The sequence below is a fragment of the Carassius carassius genome, chromosome 35 (genome assembly GCF_963082965.1).
Source record: "Carassius carassius chromosome 35, fCarCar2.1, whole genome shotgun sequence".
NCBI classification, from domain to species: Eukaryota; Metazoa; Chordata; class Actinopteri; order Cypriniformes; family Cyprinidae; genus Carassius; species Carassius carassius.
Window position 1 is genome coordinate 14,914,760 of NC_081789.1, and position 22,626 is coordinate 14,937,385.

At 36.8% G+C, this 22,626-nt stretch overlaps 1 protein-coding gene and 1 long non-coding RNA gene across 2 annotated transcripts; both read left to right on the forward strand.

Annotated features, from left to right (window-relative positions):
- Window positions 1-1,439: 1,439 nt before the first annotated feature.
- Window positions 1,440-9,451, forward strand: LOC132115711 (uncharacterized). Its single transcript, XR_009425547.1, has 3 exons — window positions 1,440-1,794; window positions 7,328-7,399; window positions 8,128-9,451. It is a non-coding gene; the product is annotated as an uncharacterized LOC132115711 (long non-coding RNA).
- A 10,161-nt stretch (window positions 9,452-19,612) lies between these two features.
- Window positions 19,613-22,602, forward strand: commd3 (COMM domain containing 3). Its single transcript, XM_059524557.1, has 8 exons — window positions 19,613-19,801; window positions 20,426-20,537; window positions 20,637-20,700; window positions 20,787-20,821; window positions 20,976-21,036; window positions 21,110-21,166; window positions 21,247-21,300; window positions 22,356-22,602. Exons 1-8 carry the CDS (start codon window positions 19,666-19,668, stop codon window positions 22,413-22,415), a joined length of 579 nt encoding a protein of 192 aa, XP_059380540.1. The 5' UTR covers window positions 19,613-19,665; the 3' UTR covers window positions 22,416-22,602.
- The last annotated feature ends 24 nt before the right edge of the window (window positions 22,603-22,626 follow it).

Below are 22,626 nucleotides of genomic sequence, written 5' to 3' on the forward strand. Positions count from 1 at the left end.
GAACAGCAGCGGGGAACAGGAGCTCCGCGAGCGCGATAGATAGCCTCCAAACGCACGCTGATACACTGATAATTTTCCATAAATGTAAGAAATAATGACAAAATATGAACTTAATCTGTAAGGTCTAATATAAAAAATACACGTGCCTTTTGTTATGTATGCATTACAAAGGACAAATAACAGGCTGTATAAATGGGTGTGTTATTTATGCTGGCCGTTAAAGCTGTTACAAGATCACTGTAGAATTGTCAGTAATTTTAACGGGAAGAGAATGCAAAAAAAATCTACGATAAAAGATGTTAATTAGCCTGCCGTTCACGGTAAAATTAATGAATGCTATTTCAACATACACTGTATGTATTTTTACAGTAAAAATGTGTAAATACGTTTTTGGAGTGTTTGAAGTAGGCCTTTCAATTACGGGGAAGCTGGAGGATGCATTTGGTCCTTTATCGATATTTTAGTGTGTTGATGGTGTTTTGTGTTTATGTGTCTTTGCTCTAATGTTGTTTTTAAAGGCAACAGTTGCTGGAAAGGACAGTTTTGAGATATTATGTCATCATGTGGTTTTCCATTGTGCACATGAGACGTTTTCAACATATTTTATGGTGGCCTACAGAGTTTTATAAGCTGCTATATTGACAATATACGATTTAATGATATAAGGCCTATAGGATTTGTAAGAGTCAACAAAACGCCATGCTGTAATGTTTGTAACACTTGAACATTTGACGTTGCGATCTAAACCACCGTTTGGCCCAACTTTATTTATTTATTTATTTATTTATTTAACAACAATAACGTTAAAATGAAAGTGTAGGTTTGCTCGTCAAACAAACAAGCGAACAAATAAAATATACATATAGGCTATTATACGAGGTAATGAATACAAAATATTACTGTTTTGTTATATTCTACCTTTTACCTAAAATAAATTTAGCAGTAGGCTATAGGCCTAGGCTATGTAAAGAAAAAAATGAATAAAACAAGGAAAATCTTTTTAATGCAAATCGACCTCTTTAACAAAGATAAATTATAATTCCAGGCAACTTGATAAATGTGACAGACTACAGTGTTGAAACATCATGTATTAATCGGGTAAAAATAGATATCAGTTCATTATCTGAGCAGCCCCCATCATAATTAATAAAATAGTCAGAAGGCGGTGGGGGTGTAGGCTGCTTTAAATTATTCTTATTTCCCATAATGTCCCAGAGAAGGAGTAAATTGCATATAATTTCTTGATACAAGACGAGCTATTCATTTTGTTCTGGGTCAGGAGAGACACGCTGCGATAGGCTCACCTGCCGCAAGCTTGTTAATTATGGAAATGTGAGTTAGAATCAGCTGTCACTATTATGCTGCGGAGCCACTCTCACGAGGGAGCGATGTGTGTGTGCGTGTGTGTGAGTAAGCAGGCTCTTTCATTTTAAGCCGTGCAGTGAACATGCATGTCATGGACAGGGGCTGCTTTGGGCCACTGCACATCTCAGGAGACTTCATTAATTATTCAACCCTTTGACTCCCAGAGAGACAAGCCCGTACTCTGTATGTGGCCGGTAACCCCAGAAAAAGACCATTAGGCAGGCCTACAGGTTACCGGAATATATGCAGAATAGAGATGATGCGTTGCTAGGAAGATTCGGAGCATTTAATTACAAGAACATCGAAAGCACTGACGCTAATTTTGGAGGGAAGGCTGAAAGAAGCGTGCATTGTAGGACTGTGTGTGCAGATGCAACCAGATGTGCCTCTGGGGAGGAACAGGCGGTCAGCTCATGTTGATTTTATAAGGTAAAAGTTGAAGTGTGGGCACAGAATTGACTTGTAAAACTTGATTTAAACTAAATACATTAATAATTACAATTAAATACAATATATATGAAATGATTAAATACATAAATATTTAGTTTAATAATTTATATAGGCCTATTGAATATATAAATTATTAAATAAAATAAATATACGTCAGATACAATTATGTTAGGGTATAAATTATTAAAATTATTAATTATTAAAATATAAAATATAGTTAACATGGTTAAAATATAAAAATGTGATGTAAATAAAACGGAAATAGCCTACATAAAATTCTAATTAATTTGTTAGACTTAATCAGATCGCGCTGAATGCTGTTATTTTAAATTGTGTAGGGATCTGTCATTCAGCGTAGACGCCATATTTAATTTTTCAGTGGCTGCGAGGGATAAGCAGGCGGGAAGGAAGTCGACCGGAAGTTGAAGTCGGCCGCGTGCCGCCATCTTGTAGCAGAACTTCACTTGCGTTAGCATCCCATTGACTCCCATTCATTTCGGCGTCACTTTGACAGCGAATAACTTTACATCTGAAGCGTTTAAAGACTCCATTTGTCCATTATTTATTTCTAAAGATACACGACAATGTATAAAGGGCTCCATTACCTTCTATAGCCCCTTTCACACTGCGATTCCAGCAAATACACGGGTAAAGTGTTCCGGCAATTGTTCCTGGGTCGCTAGATTTTGCCCTTTCACACTGCCAGTGATTACCCGGGATATGTGCGTGCTTTCACACACAACTCGTAAAGATCCCGTCACTACATGTGAAATCAGGGCATGACGTGTAATGTACGAGTCGAAAACGTTAGGCACGTTATACTTTCACTGAAGCAAGTGAACGATCTCAGCTACAGCGCGGAAAGTGAGGAACTAACTGATCTCTGCTTCATTACGGTTTGCACATATTTTTTCGTCGCGAACATTGATCTTCCTTCAAAACAGCCGGTAAAAGAGTCTCGCGATAACGCGCGTCATCACTTCGACACGGCATTAGATCTGGCTTTTGTTCACACAGCGCTCGTCCCGGGTTGAACCCGGCAATGTTACTAGGTCCCCGACCCGGGTTCAATGCCGGAATCAATCCCGGGACGTGGTTGCTTTCACACAGAAGGCGACCCGGCAATGTTCTGGCAATATGCCGGGTCCGACGTGCAGTGTGAAAGGGGCTTATGTTACATTATGGCCCCGTAGAAACAGTTTTTGTAAAAATAGGATTTTGTAAAAATCGTAAAAATAACGATTGCGTCATAACCACTCGACTCTCTGTCGCACAGTAGAGAAATTACCGTACAGACAGGAGAAGAAGCTCGCAGGCAATCGGGGAGACGTCAAGAGAGAAGCCCATTTTAAAATACTATACAAAATAATTAATCAGAATACTTACTCCTGCTCACTCACGCCAAAGAACTCCCCGCTTAAGCTCGCCATCTCTGCAAGATTAACGATGGCAGTTTTCACGCACAGCTACTAGAAGATTTACATCTGTCAGACAGGTTGCTGTCGTCATCAAGCTTAGTTTGAGTCTGCACGTCAGAAACGGAAGTGCTAAAAATCGCTAAAATGGGCTTCACTTGTCTCAATTGAGTTCCAATGGGGTCACTGTGTCCATTTCTTTTACTGTCTGTGGGGATAAGCTATAGGCTATACTTAAACTCTCTTATCAAGTCAAAAGAGATATTTTGATCAGCTGGATGATCGACAGACAGGTATGGCGTATGCCTGAGTAGGGTACGTAAGTTTGGACACATTAAATAAACATATAAAGAAACATATTAGTCAATGGAGTCAATGGAAATTTCCACAGTGACAAAAAAATAAATTTGCGCGTTCGTGTGTGTGTTTGTGTGTGAAGGATGGGGTCGACTAAATACCTCCAGTGTGTTCCGCTTGTGAAATGTTATGCCTTTAAAACAATGCTATGTGTTTTGAGGATGTAAGTTTTACTGGGGTTTTTACGAGAAGCATAAATAGACTGCAGAGGGGTATATTAATGAAACAGTTAAAGTATTATAAACTCTGAACTTACTACTATTACATGAGCCTATATATTAAACGTTGCCCCTGTTTGAATGACACAACAGAGAAACCTGTTTGAAGTAAAGTTTCTCTGTCTTCAATCCTACCTCTTATAATTTGGATCAGTTTGTGGGAGCACATATTTGCAACATAACTTTAGAAAGACACCGCATTTTGTTATTCAGATATAAGGGAATGCACCTTGAACGACAACTAATCTGTTATTGAAAACCCCTGTAAATTCCACAGCATTTTCCATTTAAAACATGGTCAACCTAAGGCTGACATATAAAAAGGATGAGGTCATCGAATGCCAGGTGTGCATTTATCAATGTATTCTAGCAGAGACCTCCCACAAACTCACTGGCCTATAAGAGCACATGCAGTGACTCGAAAGACGCGCAAAGAAATCAAAGATTTTACAGCAGTATGAGATAATTAAATATAAGAATCTAAACCCTTAAGCCTCCAGAATCACTACATCCACTTTTATCAATCTATGATAAAAAAATGAGTTTGGTTGCCTTTTAGTTCTTTGGCAATAGACATCTGTTGAGCCACGTGGCCAGTACTTTTTTTGCAGAGTCGAGGACACTTGTTTTGAAGGATTAGCTGACTAAGACATTCTGTGTGTCTTCCCTGGCTAGCCATGTTTTATTGTTATTGGTTTTGGGCATGATAGGAAAGTATGTAACTACAGGTGTTGGACACATGAGAGACAGGGACCAAATCAAGTCCAGGACAAAAGATAACAAAATGTGTTTTATGTCCTTCAGGATGTGAATGGTTTGGATGCTTTTAGATTTGCTGGGAGAGAAACTGTGCTTAAGGTTAAGGGAGAGGGGCCGTTCGAACACTGGCAGCTACACAACACCCACAATTAGTGGTGTTTGCTGTGCTTTGTCTGCATCAAGCTGCAGCACAGGACACATAATGGCCACCGTCAGGCCGGGGAGAGGGATCGAGAGAAAGAACTGCTGCTTTTCAGCTCAGAAACAATGAGGCTCAGGCTGGAATAGCCTCTCCCCACAATATGTGAAAGGCCCATCTAGGATTTGATTGCATAACTTGTAATAGAAAATGACTTGAATAAATACACCGGCCAAATTCTTGTCTTTAATGAACTAGGTTCAGTGGGTCTGTTTTGAAACTACTGCAATTAACTGGTTACAGTCATGGTAGGACAATTAATTTACTTTTACATTTTTACATGGATTAGCACTGAGGTTAATTTTGAATAACTGCTTTACAATGACAATTATCTTAGACAGTGGTAATGGGTCCTTAGAAAATGGCTGTTTTGATTGGATAATTTCCAACGCTCTGCGTTTCAATCTAAATAAATTCTATTTTTCATACCACTAAGTTTATGAAATCATGAAAAAAATGTGTGTGTATATTTACACCTAAAAACAGCTTTGTCCCTTTTTTTCTTAAAAAAAAACACAAAAAAACTATGAACCTAAAACGCTGGGCAGAAGGTTCAGATCTTTTTAGAATCATAAGAACAATTCAATAAAAATGTAAAAGCACAAATCTGAAGTTTGTGATTTCATAAAAGCACCTACATTAAATATTGTTTAAGCTGTAAAACTATTTAAATGATCAATTTTACAGTCGTTTCAGGGTTCATGGTGTTACATTGTCATGCCGACTAAGTTGGAAAATTGGATGTAACTTTAAACAGAAAGGAATCGTGTTATCATGCATATTATTAACTATTGTTGGCTATACTGTATTTTAACATTTGGATTAAACTGTTCAGTTCTATTGTAAATACCTTACTCTAACTGATTTTTGCTTTTGTTTAGGAAAAGGAGAGATGAGTGGAATACATTTTTTTTGGCAGTAATCAACATTATACCACTACTGCTGTTAATCTGGTTCAGAATACTACTTTAATTTCTCACATTTTTTTATAATTTTCTCCAAACTAACTGCCCCTTACGGAACATGGGGACGAGGGGTTAGTGCACTCTGGACTACGGCTGCCTTTGTGGTCACTGGAAAGGGAGGGCCCTCTTTGTTCTGTCAAGGACTTATCACAATCAGAATGTACAGTGTGTCAGACACACACCGGCATATATCAACTTCAATCTCTTTTTAATGAGAAATTCTGCCCTCTTTAATATGTGCAAATTAACCTTCCCCCCTCCACTCCTGAAACCTCTGTATATGCACACCCTTCTCTCTATATCTCTCCCTCTCTTTTCCCCTCTCCACCTCCCTCCCTGCTTTTCCCCCTAGGGGCAGAACCCTACGATGGACATAGTGCTAGATTAACCATCAGGCTGAGCAGAGCACGAGAAGCTTTGACTATGAAGCCAACACTATTCAGACCCATACCAGCTGCCTGCCTGGCCCTTATATTATTACCATCATTATTCTTACTATTATCAATTTTAGATTCAAGCCATGTTGATTATAATTTTTGAATTACAGCTAATAAGGAATTTTTAAAAACAGAGAGTGGCTCCAAGCCTGGCACGGTGGTGTGCCATAATTTAATAGATTTCCTGGTAAGGGATCCATTTCCCTACAGTGTACCCAGTGTGAGGTCCAGGGAGCTGCCAGCATCCTTCTATTTTTTTTTCCCCCTCTTACGCTTTTTACTTAATGGGCAAAAAATATTGATTTAATATAGATATTTTTATTTTCAATCTGAAATTGGTTCAAATTGGAATCTAAGGTATTAAATGATTGTTAGTAGTAGTATTAGAATAAATGAGTTAGAAAAAGAGTTAAGAGAGAATAAAGACTGCATCTCTAAATAAATTTTGTGCGAAATCATTTGCCCACTGTCTTGTTCTAATTGTAATACTTGTTCATTTTAATAGCCAGTGCAGGACAAAGACCCTTTCCTCACTTCTAAGAATCTCTATATTTCTTTTATCCTTGTGGAAAATGTACATGCAAATTGAAGCCATCAACAGCCAGTGATGAAGTGAGAGTACATATTGTAAACAGTGTGTGCCGTTGCTATGGTACCCATTTTCACTTCAGAAGTGGGGAGGGAGCGAGTGTGTGGCGGGGAGACTGTCCATGCGTCTCCATAGTGATCAAGATGCCATGCAATCCTGCTATTCTCCACAGCAACTTCTGTGTTTCCAATCACACAGACAAAGAAACTTTACATTTATATAGTGAATGTGGAACTATAAAGACATTACAAGTAATATTTCTGAAAAATTTGATATAAAGTTTGCAGTAAATACTGATTTCTACAAGCATTTTTCTTTCAAAATCAATTTCTCTAATAAGACTGAACTGAATTACAGAATATATTCCACCAATTAAGGGAAATGGTCTGTTGACCCAGTAGCGTAAGCACCGACCTGCATGTTCAGAGAACAGGCAATTAGGAGAAAAATGTAAACTTCTCCAGATCATCATTAGGCAATTCAGTCTCAGAGGAAATTGATTTTTTTTTCCCTTATTCGACCCTTCCTCCTTTCAAATACCATTTAAAGCCTCTCTCCATTTTCAATCCATAGGGTTTCTGCACACGTTGGCACCAGGACTGAATTTACTGAGGCAGAAAGAGTCTCAAGTCTCTCTCGTTCCAGGTTAGTTACTCTCTCTTTCTTCCTCTAGTGTTTTAAAGGCATAGTTCACCCAAAAAGAAGAAATTCTGTCATTAATGACTCATGCACCCTCATTTTTTTCCAAAACCGTAAGACCTTCGTTCATCTTCAGAACACAAATTAAGTTCTTTTTTGATGATATCCAAGAGTTTTCTGACTCTCCATAGACAACAATGTAACTGAAATGTTTTATGGCCCAGAAAGGTAGTAAGGACACTGATAAAATAGTCCATGTGACATCAGTGGTTCAACCTTAATTTTATGAAGTTATGAGGATACTTTTTGTGTGCGAAGAAAACAAAAATGAACACTTTTTTCAACAATTCTTCTCCCCTGCATTACATATGCCTCCATAATGTATTCTCAAAATATTCTCGTAATTTTATAAAATTAAGTTTGAACCACTGATGCGACATAGACTATTTTAATGACGTTCTTTCTGGGCCTTGAACATGTCAGTTGCGTTGCTGTCTATGCAGGGTCAGAAAGCAGATTTCTTAAAAATATCTTCATTTGGTTCCAAAGATGAACTAAGGTCTTACGGGTTTGGAATGACATGAGGGTTATATTTTTGGGTGAACTATCCCTTTAAAACCAGATTCACCTTCCACTATATTCCTGATAACTCATTCATCACCTCTTTTTTATTGTTTTTTCCTATACTCCCATTCTTTCTTTTACTTCCCCTTCTATTACTCTCTGAACATAAGGCTGAGAATCAATGCCACATTGATTTTCCTATCAATGGACATTATCATAGATCAGGCATCTGCTAGCACTGGCCTCAATCCACGCGCCGCCTGTTGCCACGGGGACAGAGAGATTTCATCACTCCTCGCTCTCTGACAGACAGACAGACACAGAGAGAGATGGCTAAAAAGCAAGGATGGCAGGGAAATGCATGCACACACGCAGGGTAGAGGATCAATACCTGAAGTGCAGAGGATATTGAGTCAGAGGGGATGTTGGATTTGACTACCGGAGGCAAAAAAAAGTGCAGCTTTTGTCACCAAGCAAGCAGGTTTCAGAGATCTCCTGGAGTTTGCACATAAAATGCACCAAAACCATGAACAGGTTTCCCTGTTTATGTGACGGTTCCATGGCAGAAAAATATCTGGCAACATAATATGATTAGCTAAAAAAACACATGTACAAACTCACTCTAAGAGCTTTTGCATATATTCATGAACATACATAATTATCGAATACCAACATCTGAGAGATATAAGCTGTAGATTGATCCTTTGCGAAGACACTGACAACACATTCATAGGAAAAAGTCAAATACAAAAAGCAGCTCATATCTGCAAAAAGCCGCTTGATGTAGGTGTAGGTGTTGAAGCAAATATGGTTAGAGAAGATAATTTCCTCATATTTGTGTATGTGAATGTTTGATTTCGTCTATCCCCAGTGGAAGCTGTGAAGCCTGAGGCCTAATGACCATTTCAGAGCTCTCTCGCTTAAACATGACATCCACTTTCCTCTGTTTCACACCTCGTGCTTGAATTTGTGCAGTATGACTCATGGACATACAAGTGACACTTTGCGGATTGTGTGGACTGGGTTCAAGAAAACAGACAGAAGCTCTGGACACTGGAGGCTGTGTAGTTAACCCATGGAGGGAATGCTACAGGATTAGTCCAGTGAAGGAGGAGGGGAAGCAGGGGAACCTTTCCACCACTGCTGCACCACTACACAAAATACATGTGGTGCATGCTCAAACATTTGCTTCATACCTAAAAATAAGTATTTGTTTTAAATAGAGTGCTGCAGTGATGATGTATTTTTGAAGCATCACCCTGATTCCCTCAACAGAAAACCAACAGAATTTTTCATGAGCTTTCGATTATTGCAGAAAATAAGGTCTGTGACTAAAAAAGTTTTATAAATTACGCAATTTGTTCACGATTGTTTTTTTAAGCCTAAATACAATCACCAGAAGTAAAGAAGCTAAAAGTAGGCATCACCAATTTAGATGATGATTTAGACAACTCTTTATTTAAAATACGCTTTCCCTTAAAGTTTGAGTTAAGATTGTTTGCAATAGCAGGATTATAAACACAATGAGTCTATAGCAAAGGAGTGAGAAAATTCGTTTTGTTGTGATGATGGTTCATGTCCCCTACAACCCCATGTAGCCACTTTATTTACTGCTTTATACTTTTTTTATATACTGATGCATTTTATGTCTTAGAATAAAACGTGAAAATATCATGAGCTTAGACTTTTTTTCATACATTTAACAGAAAAATCCAAGTTCTGAAATACGAACTCATTTCTGGGTTTTGGCTACAAAAATACATCATCCCTGCCGCACTTTACCCTGACCTGTATTTATACCATTAGTTGTATGAATAATCTAATTTTCTATTTTATAATTGTTTTATTATTTATGGTTGACATTTTTTTTTAAATCATAACATTTATACAGTGTTTTATAGAAGATATTCAGCATTTTTTTTGTATTTGAAAGTTATGTTAAAACTATATAAAAATGTTAAGAGTTAAGTCAAAAAAAAAAAAAAAATCAACAATTCAAAAAAAGATTTCAATCTTAAACAGAGCTTCAAAACAGTCCTTTTTTAAAGCTATTTGGCTAAATCTATAAAGACCAAACATGCAGCATAACGTTATGAGTAGCTTGCTCATTCTTGTTTTGTTTAACAGGAGGTTGTCAGTTCAGGGGCATGCATGCAGTGGGCACATCCGTCTGTTTGCAGCAGAGTGCTTCTAAAGACCGATAGAAACACAAAGCATGGCCTGTCAATCAGAGCACCCCGGTCCCCTGGTGTAGCATTGGAGAGGCCTACTGAGAGAAAAGGAAGGAGGGCAGCAACACCACTTTCTCTTTGGTAATGGGTGTTGTAAGATGTGGGCTGAAGTAATGTCTGAATTGTTGAGAGAAATCACATAGATATTGATTATGATTTCTCTCTGTGGAGTAATTAAATTGGTATGTAATGTTTATTTGTGTATGTGAATTTTTAACAGATTTTTTTAACGTGAACATGAACACAACAAGGTTGATATATAGCATGCACAAACACACACACACACACACACACACACACACATACACACATACACGGTTTCTGTTTACACATCTACCATTTTTAAAAGAGAAGCTCGTGCACAGATATTTGTTTCAAGCAGACAAGCAAAGCGATAAAAATAAGAAACTTCTAAAAGGGCTCAGAGAGGAGTGGAACAAAGAGAACGCTTTGCGTTAAAGCGCGCATATGAAAGCCGATCCCTCGCCGCAGAGCTGCTCGGACCTCCTGCACTAGGAATTTGAGAGCCCGCGTGAGCCTGATTGTAAAATGCTTTCATTTGTGCCGCATTAGTAGTCGAGAGGGAAATGGGACAGAAATCACCCTCAGAGCAATAGAAAATGAAACTTTGTCATTTCAGTTTAATTTGACTTGTTGAGAACATGATAAAGCCCACTGATTGAAGCGTGTGTGTGTGTGTGTGTGTGTGTGTGTGTGTGTGTGTGTGTTGCAAAGAGTGAGAGACAAAGACAAGCCCTAATAAAAATCACTATTAGCCATATTTGTATCAACTCCACCTAATACCATGATTCGTGGTCGTATCCATTGTTCTGAGGGCCTTGAAATACAGAATGATTAGTTAAACCCAAACTGAGAATCGAAGCATCAGGCCGACGTCAACCATTCGAGTCCGCACATTAAAATGTTCCCATTCCTATTATCCAAAGTCATTTCACGGCCACCGAAACACACAGGCAAAAACTCTATGACTAGGTCTAAAATGAAGGCATGAAGCTACGACACTAGGATCACATAAACCCATTTACAATTGAACTGAAGATCTTGTATTAAACTGTTGTGTTGAAACTGAAATTAATGTCTAACGCCTTTGTGTAGGCTAATGCCTCTATATGCATTTAAAAAAAGAGTTGTTTTTGCTCACGTTTAAAAGTCAATTCAACAAATTTGCTTCTTTGAGATAAATGTTAAGTCTCTTTAGCCTGTGCGAAAACAACTGATACTAAAACTAAGACAGCGATTCTTTAAATGTTCACTTCAGAGTAACTTGAAGGGATGGCACAGAGTGACTCGAACGGTGAGCATGTAAGTTCTTGGAAGGATGAGATGAGGGAAGAGCAGGAACTATTCCAAATGTGTCCAAAGACCTTATCCCGGGATGCCGATTTTTCCGTTGCGCTGAATGCAAGAGTGCTGGAGCGGCTGCTTTTCCCACTGACGGTCACAGGAAAATCACGGCGGCGATCGTTGTAAACCGGGCTTGCAGGACAAGCAAATCAAATCAGACCGCGAAGCAGCATTTGGGGTGCACGTGGACAGCATTTCTTTGAAAATATGCGACATTTTTAACATATTGATTAGGCTCTGCATGTTTAAAAACTGTATAGTGCATGTACAAAAATAATAGAAGTCCAAGTAAGCTTATTATTGTATTTACATTGTCATATTAGGTCGAAGAAGAGATGCAAAAATATTTGTAATGACTTTTAAAGCAATATGATTTTTTCTCAAATTTGGGTAATATACGCTAATGTAGATTCTTCCTTAACATTTGGTTTGCGTACCAAATGAATTAGCCCATTCATCTGACATAGCTAATACAAAAAAATGAAGCTGCAAGAGAAGCATTATGAGACAGCGTACTACTAAGCGCTGGTATGTCGGTAAAAAACGGAACTGGTGACATATATTTTCAGAAATTGTAACAATACAGTAGCAAACCGGAGCGTTCTGAATTGTGCAACACTAGCTACTCTTCGCTGGTTGGGAAATTCCGCCATAGTGAATTTCAGTATATTTGACTGGCCAGTCGTTATTGTCCCTCACCACTGGCGTAGTATAGGCTATGGCCATTACGGTCAAAAAACGACGTCTTTTCTGATTCAACGCCCACACTTATATCCCACCACTGCCATCAAGCGGTCACGGCGCGTCCCCGTTTATTCTGTCATATAATCTGTGTGCGCGCAGGTGGTCTGGGGCCTACGTGTGATACTCGCACGACAAAGGGCACGTTATGATGTTGGTAGGCTACGTGGTGTTAATTATGCATCTAAGACACGACTTCGTCCCTTTAATAGAATACGGTTAAAAAAATAGGGGTTAAGCCTATGTTAAAAACGTGTCAGAATAACCTACTCTTTGACAATTAGCCCAAATGAGCGATAATTCACAAATCAGATTAAGTCCAAGGTATATATGTAAAAAATTGTAAGGAACTGGACTAGAAGCTAGTCAGTGCTTTCGGTCAGTTTTGCTGACCTGTTGTCACTGTAACAAAAGCATTATTTTAAAGTAAATTTGCAGATTAGTTTAATTTGACAGTTTACATATTTACAATTTATTGTCAAGTACTAAGGAGATTTTGACCGGGCCTTTATTAATTATTATTATTATTATTATTTTATTTTTTTGTCCTGGTCCAATTCAATGGATCATTTCGTTCAGGGTTTTAGTTCCTATAGGGGGCAGAGTCACTGTCTGAAACTACTTCCACACACACACACACACAGACACACACACACACACACACACACACACACACAGTGAGGCTGTTTAAACCACGTACCATGTTTTTTCTGCATCCAGAATGTTGCTACATGGCCTCTCAAGCAATCAAAAGTCAACATCTCGAAGGTTGAAGTAGAGACCACCCCTCTTTTAAAGCTCAAAACTGAGAGATAATCAGATTTTGTAAATCATTTTGAGTTCTGCATTCGGGGCATTTTGGCGTCATCGTTTTAATAATAATAGAGATATTATAGCAACAAGTATTGCTCAGCTCGTGATCCGTTTACTCAACGAATAAGATGTAGGACTGGAGGGCAGGGACGGAGACTCACAGCACTAACGTTTGGCACTGTGCCCACCAGTGGCGGACTGGGACAGTAAATCAGGCCGGGAATTTGACTCCACCCCAGGCCACCTCTGTTGCTGCAGTCACCACCACCCAATTCATGTGTCCACCAGACTGATAAACTCTTTGGCTCTTTCAGTTGTTTGAATTGGGTTATACTTAAAAAGTAAATCAAAATCCTTAGACAGTGGACGGGCAAAATAATCAAATGTAGTGTCAAGAAGGCATTCACTGTCTCTATCATCTTTCCCTTAATCTCCCTCTCTCTCACTCTGCAATATGAAATAAGCACTTTCAATAATCTATATTAATTATGCAGCCATCAATTGTATGTCCCAATGATCACAGTCCTACTACTGATGACCTTATAAATCATAAAAGCACATTTTTATGAGTAAAAAAAAAAAATATATATATATATATATATATATATTATATAGCCATGTACAGTTTTGCTAATAGCTTAAACTTTAGCTGAAGGTTCCTGTTCTGACTCAAAAGATGAACTGTCCACCCTCTCTTGTTCAAAGCAGGAGCACTAACAGCACTAGTGCTACTGTTGCTTCCTTCGTCACCTTCAAAATAAATAGCATTGTACACTAGGCTACATATATATACATATATAGGCTATAATTTTTTATTATTTTTTTATAGATTTTATCTATTGTAAGTCGCTTTGAATGAAAGCGTCCATCTGCCAAATGATTATGTAAATATTAGGGTGGAACAGTTCAACTTTTTCACAGTTCGGTTTGTTTCACGGTTTTAGAGTCACAGTTTCGGTAAAGTTGTAGGCTATGTGCTATGTTTATGGAAAATGATACTTTCAAAAAATATATATATATTATCATATTATTAAGAATATTCTAACTACAAGCAACAGCACAAATAAATACGATAGAGTAAAGATACAAATAAAATGAACTGACTTTCGGGGTTTTTTAGGTAGGTCTTGCATTAGTTTTTAGGTACAGAAATTAAATAAAGTAATCAAATGTAAAACAGCATTGCATTTTGGACTATAAATTAAAGATTATTCTTTATTAAAGTAAAAAAAAGCTTTTTAATCAAGACCAGTGAGTGATTTCTTTGTTGTTGCTGTTCGATTAATATAAAGACTGTCACTTTAAGAGAATGCACTGACACAGTGTTCGTGTTAGTAGGCTATTGATCAAGAGTGAATGATTTATAGAAGTTTTTCTCATCGCTGTTGTAATGTCTGGGAATACAGAATGCGCATGCATCAACAGAAACATATATTTTTTTGAACCCTGTTTGTTTTACGTGTTATTTATAGTAAACCATATTACAGACGCTTTGTAAGATTTTAGTTGAACAGCGGTCCCAGCGCGTGCCGAACTCTTCAGTGAACCATAGTAAATATAAATGTAATTCTGACCGGCCTGCTCCCTTACTGGCGAACATGGCTGGGATTTTGCAGCAACTGCGTCTGTGGTCAGGGCTTTTCTCCTTTATATACGTCCCCTCTCTGCTCCTCCTTTGAGTTTACGCTCCATTTTTTGCGCGATTTTCTAAGATAAAGCCTGCCATCCGTGCTTCGCTGATGTTTGGTCATGTGGTGGTGTCATATTCACTCCGCGATCGCCTGATTCGTAGATTCATAAGACCGTCAATTAATTCGCAGTTGCATAACAGCTTATTGCACGTCAGGCTGATCGACTGCACAGCGTCAGGCGGCAGGCCAGAATGACCGTCAGGCCACCGGGAAATGTTCCGGTGCTCCCGATGGCCAGTCCGCCCCTGGTGCCCACGATGAATGAGCTAGAGCAAGGGGCTGGCACGAAGAAGCATTAGGATTTCCCAAACCTCACTAATAAACTGCCCACAGTTCACAGGATGAAGCAACACAGCGCCTTGTAAAATAGAGGGTGGGGGGTCATTAGTAGGCTAGTATCAGTGGGAAGTGAGCAAACGTGTATTTTATTATAGGCTACGTTCAGTCTTAGCAAGCGGTGAGTGAACAAATAGACCTCACGAGCCTGAGTTAAACGCTTTGCCAAAGCAAACAGGATTATCGAGAGTTGAGGTTAATCGTAATTGCGGTGTTGCAGTGCAAGATGTGTTCGTCTGTCTTCGCAGATTTATAGCGGTCTTCACAAAAACTCGTTGAGGATCGTGGTAATCAATTGCATTTTTCCACGACAAGATCATACCACACGTATTTAAATAAACCATATGTGGTGTGAAAATGAAAGCAAAGTTCTAATCCCGCCAAAATTACTAGAGGAAATAAAATGTGTAGCCTATAAACCGACAAAAGGCACATGAGGTTTTCTATCAAAACGAACGTCTTTTCTGTATCTGTAGCCTACTTTTATTCACCGGACAACTGGGATTGGCCACGTGCATCGACGATTCAAAGAGCATTATTTCATTCTTATATTTAGCCTGATATAACATGATGCTCGTGTGCAGTGCCAGTGGTCGGATATGAACTAACCTGATTTCCTCAAAGTACAAAAATAACAAAACTTTCCTCTCGTGTCTCTTAAAGGAGAAGTCTAACCATCAGTCCTCCCTCCCACCTCACAATGCAGCCAACTTTCTTTATCTTTACTCCGATGATCAACAGCCCTGTCTTTTTAATCTGTTGAAGCATCTCACAAGAGATGTCCTGACAGCTATTCTGATATTATTGAAAAGTTGTTTTTTTTAAATCATCACACAAAAATGTCGTGCAGCCCCCTCCAAGTATTAATTAGGTAGTAGCTTATATATTAGTTAAATAATTTTGCCTATATTTTACAACATTGACAACCAAAACTGTCAAACTTACTTTTATATAAACCTCTTTAGTAGGCTATTTTGAAATCTATTTTTTTTTTATCTGAAAAGTATTGGTTTCTGACATAGTTTTTTCTTCCTCTTCCTGGTTTCAACTTTTTTTCTGATTTATTTTTCTTATTATTATCTGTTTTCTTATCCTTCTTCATCGTGTTAAACAATTAACACATATTCTATAAATATTACCCCCCACCATGAATGCTAGATATAGATTCTCTTAATAATTAGAGAAACCTAAAATCAAGTCACTTCAAGATTATAGTTACATTGTCATATTATCAGAAACGCTGCAGTTTTAATTGTTTTCTTGGTTTAAATTATCAGATTTATTCATTTATACTGAGAAAATATATAAAGTGCTAGATGAAGTTTTTGTTAAAAAAAAGGAAAACGTTTAAAGATCCATCTTGACTGTGATATGCGTGGACAAAACATGATTCATTTATCTTAACAACACCTAAATATAAATAAATACATTCAATATTTTATTTACTTGCTTTTCAAATAAATAAATAAAAATATTAGATGATGCAAAAATAGCTTTTTCATTTTTTGTTTATTTGAATTTGTATATAATGTTGAATGTTATGGCTTATTTGTTTCCTTAAATAAGACTTAAAAGTGTAATTTCAGATAGGAGAGCAACTAATTTAATTCAGTGATTTGACAAATGTATTACATTTAAATTAAATATTTGTTGATTTTTTAAAATTAAAATGGAGCGATAAATAAACGTATTTATGCAACCAATAATGCCTTTTCATTGCAAAGAAATACCAAGCGAAATAAAATTGGTCAGACATTAGGATATTTTATCTTTCGTTTTTACACTTAATTTTTTCACTATATAGTGACACTTTTCTCTCAACTTTACAGGATAAATTACAGTTGGATCATATTCATATTATTTCTAAAGCATAGGCTCTACATATTGACCCAGTAGCTTTTGCTGCATGGTGTGAAGACAATGACGAAGCAATAAAATTGTTATTTTAACAAAACAACCCATAATAATGAGTTAATGGCTATTAAATATCTCCTCCCCCTAATAAAAAACTCTAGTGGCGCAAAAGGTTAATTGAAACAGAGGTTTCCCTTATTAGCACAAACTTTCTTCTAAACATTTGCTGCCGAAGAGCCCCCTTAACAGCTGGTTGTTGTTTTTGTTATTATTATTATTATTTTTATTTATTTTTGGTATCTTAAAGTTTTTAATTGAAACACTTAAGTACACACGTCACATCCATTTTGTTGCACAATCTCGTGTCTGGGCATCACCCAAAATGGCCGCTGTTCTGTTTGAGGGTTCGAAAAAAAACCCATCTTCCAACGACCAATTGCATATAATGACATTGCTAAACTTTACTGAAATTCTGTTTTAAAACGCTCTATTGGGACTTTTCCTGTTGTATTCTATGAAAAGTGATGGAGAGAGTTTAACTGCTTTGTGACTATGAAGAACTTCCTCTGAAATGAAAAGGTCTTCTACATTTGGTGTGCTTATTTAACAAAAACAAACAGGATAATATGGGTCATCATGCATATTCTATAGCCGATGCCATTTGACTTCGGGGTGATAACGCAAATAGCCTGACCAACTCTTTGCATATCATAAAATCAACAAGAAAGTTTTTTCCCCCCATAAAGAATCTTAAGACTGCTTTCAATTATCAAAAGTTTGCAATGCAAGATTTCCAGATTAACAAAATGTTTTAACCGAGTACATGCATGGACCGATGTAAAAAAACATTGATTTAAAAAAAAAAAAAAAAAAAAAAAAAAAATTATATATATATATAATTATATATATATAACTATTATATATATATAATATATAATTATTATATATATAACAATATAAATGCATATATATATATATATATATATATATATATATATATATATATATATATATATATATATATATATATATATATATATATATATAAAACACCCGTAATATATAATTATCATTTATTGCATAACCTCTTGATATCGCATGGTCAGTTTGAGAAAATGTTTGAACATATTTTGAACAAAAATGAATCAAAATAAAACATTAAACAATAAAATTATTCGTATTACTAAATTATAAATAATAAATAATAATAAATGAATTCATATTAATATATCATTATCAAAATTAATAATAATACATGATTTATATAATAGTACTTATTTCATGTAGCCTGAACGAATGAATGTATTAACGAAATAAATAAATAAAAATAAAACAAACAAATAAATAAATGTAGCAGAACAAACATGCGAATACATTTGAGGACATCATTATTCATGCAGTATTTTTTAAAGATTAAATACAGCCTAATAATGAAAAAAAACTAGGCTACTTTTTTAATGAAACCAACAAAAGGAGGGCAAATCTTAACATTAACTTGACTAAAATCTGTATGCATGTCACATTATCAATGCTTCGTTTAAATTGTCTGACATCTGGACTTGTCACGGATTCTACTTTCTGTAGACCTTTGTCTAATCTTTTTTAATAAAATTGGAACATTGTTTCAGAAATCTTGAACATAAAGAGACAAAATAATTGTATTTATATATAGTAACATATTTTGCACTTCTATATCTAAACACCTATATTCTGTATTCTATATTCATCTATATTAGAAACAATAATTTAGTGTTTATGAATTAAAGTTTGGTTGGACGCAAGTAAAAAATGACAACTTTGTTAAGCTGATTTGTAACCAATAAACAAAAATAAAGGTTCCATTTAGAGCCAAAATAGAATTTACAACCGCATGTCATGAGAAATTTGAGTTTTTAGAGTTACTTGTGTTTTAAAGAACGCACAAACCACTAATCTGTGATATAAATAACTTTTGTATCAAAAAGAAAAAAGAAACCATACAGTGAAAAACCTTTTAAAGGGTATAAAGGGTTAAGAGCGTAACAGATGTAAAACCATGTAATAAAAAAAAAGTTTAAGGAGGTTGTGCTTTGCAATATTTCAGATATTCCCTCATGCTTAGCTTTTGGAAACTTTATGGTTAAAAGTAGATTTGTTTCTGTATTTTGTAAAACATTATGTTACTTATTGTGTAGTAAAATAGCTGTTTAAGAGTAACTTATATCTAAGGTTTATCTTCCAAAGCTGACTGGCAGAGTAACGGAGCCGTCGCTCGATAGAACTGCTACAGAATATCTTATGACGAGATAATGAGGTGCCTGCAAGCGGTATTTTGTTGAATAAAAAGCAGCATAATGAAGCTGCACCAAAGCTTTAAAGAATTCTGCCTCCTCAAGAATCATTCTAATATATTTTGAAAAATAAAGACATGATGCAGCAGTAGAAACACGGATGCGCTTGATGTGTTATGCCAGACAAACGTCTACCAGCAGACAGGACTGAAAAAACGGAAACGATCTCTCTTAAGTCTTTAACAACCATTAATATGTTAGTGCTTTTACCCTGGTTATATGTCAATAACAAGTACATGGCCTTTGGCTTTGCGTTGTTTATCAGTACTGTGTCTCATTCTCCGACAAATCAAGTCCTGAGATCAGCTGACGCGCTCATGTGACCAAGGCTCGCGAGGCTGCTCAAAATGGAGTTGTCGGAATCAGTGATGAAAGGGCTTCAAACCCTGGCCGATCCGAATGTGTTCGACCTGAAATCATTCACGATATTTATGGACGTCGCATTCGACAGTCTGGACTCCTCTCGGGGCGAAAGCGTTCTAGGTAAAATGGTTGAGATTTTTTTTCTTTGTGCTGCACTACTTCCGGTGCTTTCCAGACAAGAAGGAAGTCGCGCTGCGCCGAGTTAGTGATGATGTTATTTTCTAAGCTTCACATATTATATATCACCTAGCCCTAAAAGCTATGCAATAGCTGACAGACCAACGCTAGCCTTGCATGCTGCGACATCACAGTATAGTGTAACGAATCCTCCGCTTAGCCGTATAGCTAAGCTAATAATACACATGGTGACCGATGAATTTTTCTTCTTTAAGAACTGAAATGTATAAGAAATCATGCACATTTACTTGGTTATGGTCAGACGCAGGCAAACGTAGCCTGCATGTCTTCACTCCAAGTAAAACAGCAGTTAATACCTCCTCTGTGTTAGTTATCCGCTAAGCTTGTGTTTTGTCTCCCCCCCCCCTCCATTTATCTACTTTTTGTTTTAGTTTGTAACCCGCTTAATTGACATGGCAAATAATTGTACGTTTGTATTGCCAAATCATTGTTAGTTTTGTTTGCTCCGTTCAAAACAACTCACGTACGTCTATCGTAAGCTGTCCCTTGTTCTCTCTCGCGCACATACACAAACTTCTCTTGAGAGCAATGTTTCATCTCTCGCAGGTCACCCAGAATTGAGGCACTTCGACCAGACCACCTTGAAACACTGTCACACCGCAGCAACGACCTTTATTCTGGAAGGCGTTAAACAAAATGCAGATAAATCAACTATTAGGTAACCTGATCCGAGATGGTTTTCTGACGATTATACGAAACTGTTTAGCATTAAAAAAAAAACACTTTTCCATTTTAAATATCTCGTGTGCTCTTTTAGCTCATGTCTTGAAGACGTCAGATTCCAGAATGAAAGAGTGGATACATTTTATAAATCATTCCAGGTAATGTTTTTTATGCTGATGATCCGCATCCTCTGAATGAAAGTACAGTTGCACTGCAGCATTATCCAATGTTTCTTTTCTTTTAGAAACACAAGAAAAGTTTGGAATCTTTGTTGTCAAGGTGAGAAAATGTGTATATATACATTGTTTATCACAACCAATTCAGTAGTGACTTTTTCCTGTTCTGCAGAGTGTATTGAATCATGCGAAGTCTGTATAAATCTAATGGCCGCTGCGATAGTTTATGTATTTATTTATTTATTTATGCTTCTCAGCACTGACACATGTCCTCCCCATATAACGGATGCTGAATGGCGTCTTGAGTATTGTATAAAGGTACATTGTGGTTCTATAAGTTAGTATTTCTAACACTTTAATATTATCTCATAACCATTGATTTTCTCTGCAGAATAGTCATGTGCATAAAGTCAATCAGCCGTCATATCTGATTTCATTAAACACCGAGGTATGTAATACATAGAGCTATGACCAGTAATTGCTGTTGTTGTTTTCTTCACTTTGATTAAACTTTGGTTACTTTTACAGAGGGCTGGCGCTTCTTCAGAAATCAACTTTAGTTGTACCATGGACCAACTTCAGGTATGTATCGCAAAGTTCCACGAATCATTAGTTTGCCCTATTTTCAATATTGATCGCTGATCAAGAGGTTTTTTTTAAGGCCTGGGCAATACCGTTTTATTATTTGAGTGTTTCTTTAATCCTCCATAGAGGTCATTTTGTCTTCCTACAGTTAAATTTGTTGGGCCATCTTAATTCTTCATTAATTCGTCATCTTAATTAGTGTTCCTGTAGCTCAATTGGTAGAGCACTGCATTATCAAGCGCAAGGTTGGGGGTTCGATTCCCCGGGAACACATGATATGACATGTAAAAATTGATAGCCTGAATGCACTGCAAGTCGCTTTGGATGCGTCTGCTAAATGCATTAATTTAATTGTACAAGAAGTCCTGGTCTAAATAAACCTACAAGTGCAATTGATTAATTAAACAATTAAATCGTTATTTATAGTTTTTATTATTGTTGACCGTTAATTGATATAACTGATTGATTCTGGTAATATTCAAATGTCAGCTTTGGGTTTCTGCCTCTGTTTTAGCCTGCTTGGCAATTTTATTATCTTGGTCATTACACAGATGCCTGTGTTTGTTGTAGGGGTGACAGAAAGGTGAATTGTCCAAAAGATCAAGCCATAAAATTCTCATGCACTCAATCATGGTCACAATCACGTAACGTAACAAATATCCCAGCAGCTCACTTTTTGAATCGGCCCACAATTTTATCCAACTGAAACCAGAAGGTTGCCACGGCATATAAAATACAATTATGACGAAATCGATGTGTTTTCATTTGTTATCACGGTTGACGGTCCATGTTATTAACTTGTTTGCGTATAACTCAAAGCTTGTGAGGTTTACGATGAGAACCAACAAATTATTTTGAAATGAAAGAGTGCTTTGGCACTTAAGACTATACCGAATAACCTGGGCGTGTGCCTAAATGAAGAGTGTTGCAGCATAAACGTTAATTTTATATTTAGCTCAGAGAGAGAAATTTGATTTGGTAAAATAATGGTTGGAAATAACATGTCCATGTATTTGCTGGTGACTAAACTGGTTTGTTTGAATTGTGTCTAGGATTTGGTTGGAAAAATGAAGGACGCAGCAAAGAGTCTCGAGAGGGCAGCCCAGTCTTAATTCCTGGATTCCTGGCTCTTTAGATTTCGGATGCCAAGAATTAATGAGCGAAACGTGTCTTTCCTTCAGGACGCAGTGCCCCATCAGTTTTTTTTTTCTCTTTGTTGATTTCTTCTTGCATATATCGACTAGTATTCTGTAGCTTCTTTTCGTAAAATGTACAATAAAAATGCTGTTGATAATTAAACCTGCATTTGTGTAATTGTTTTAG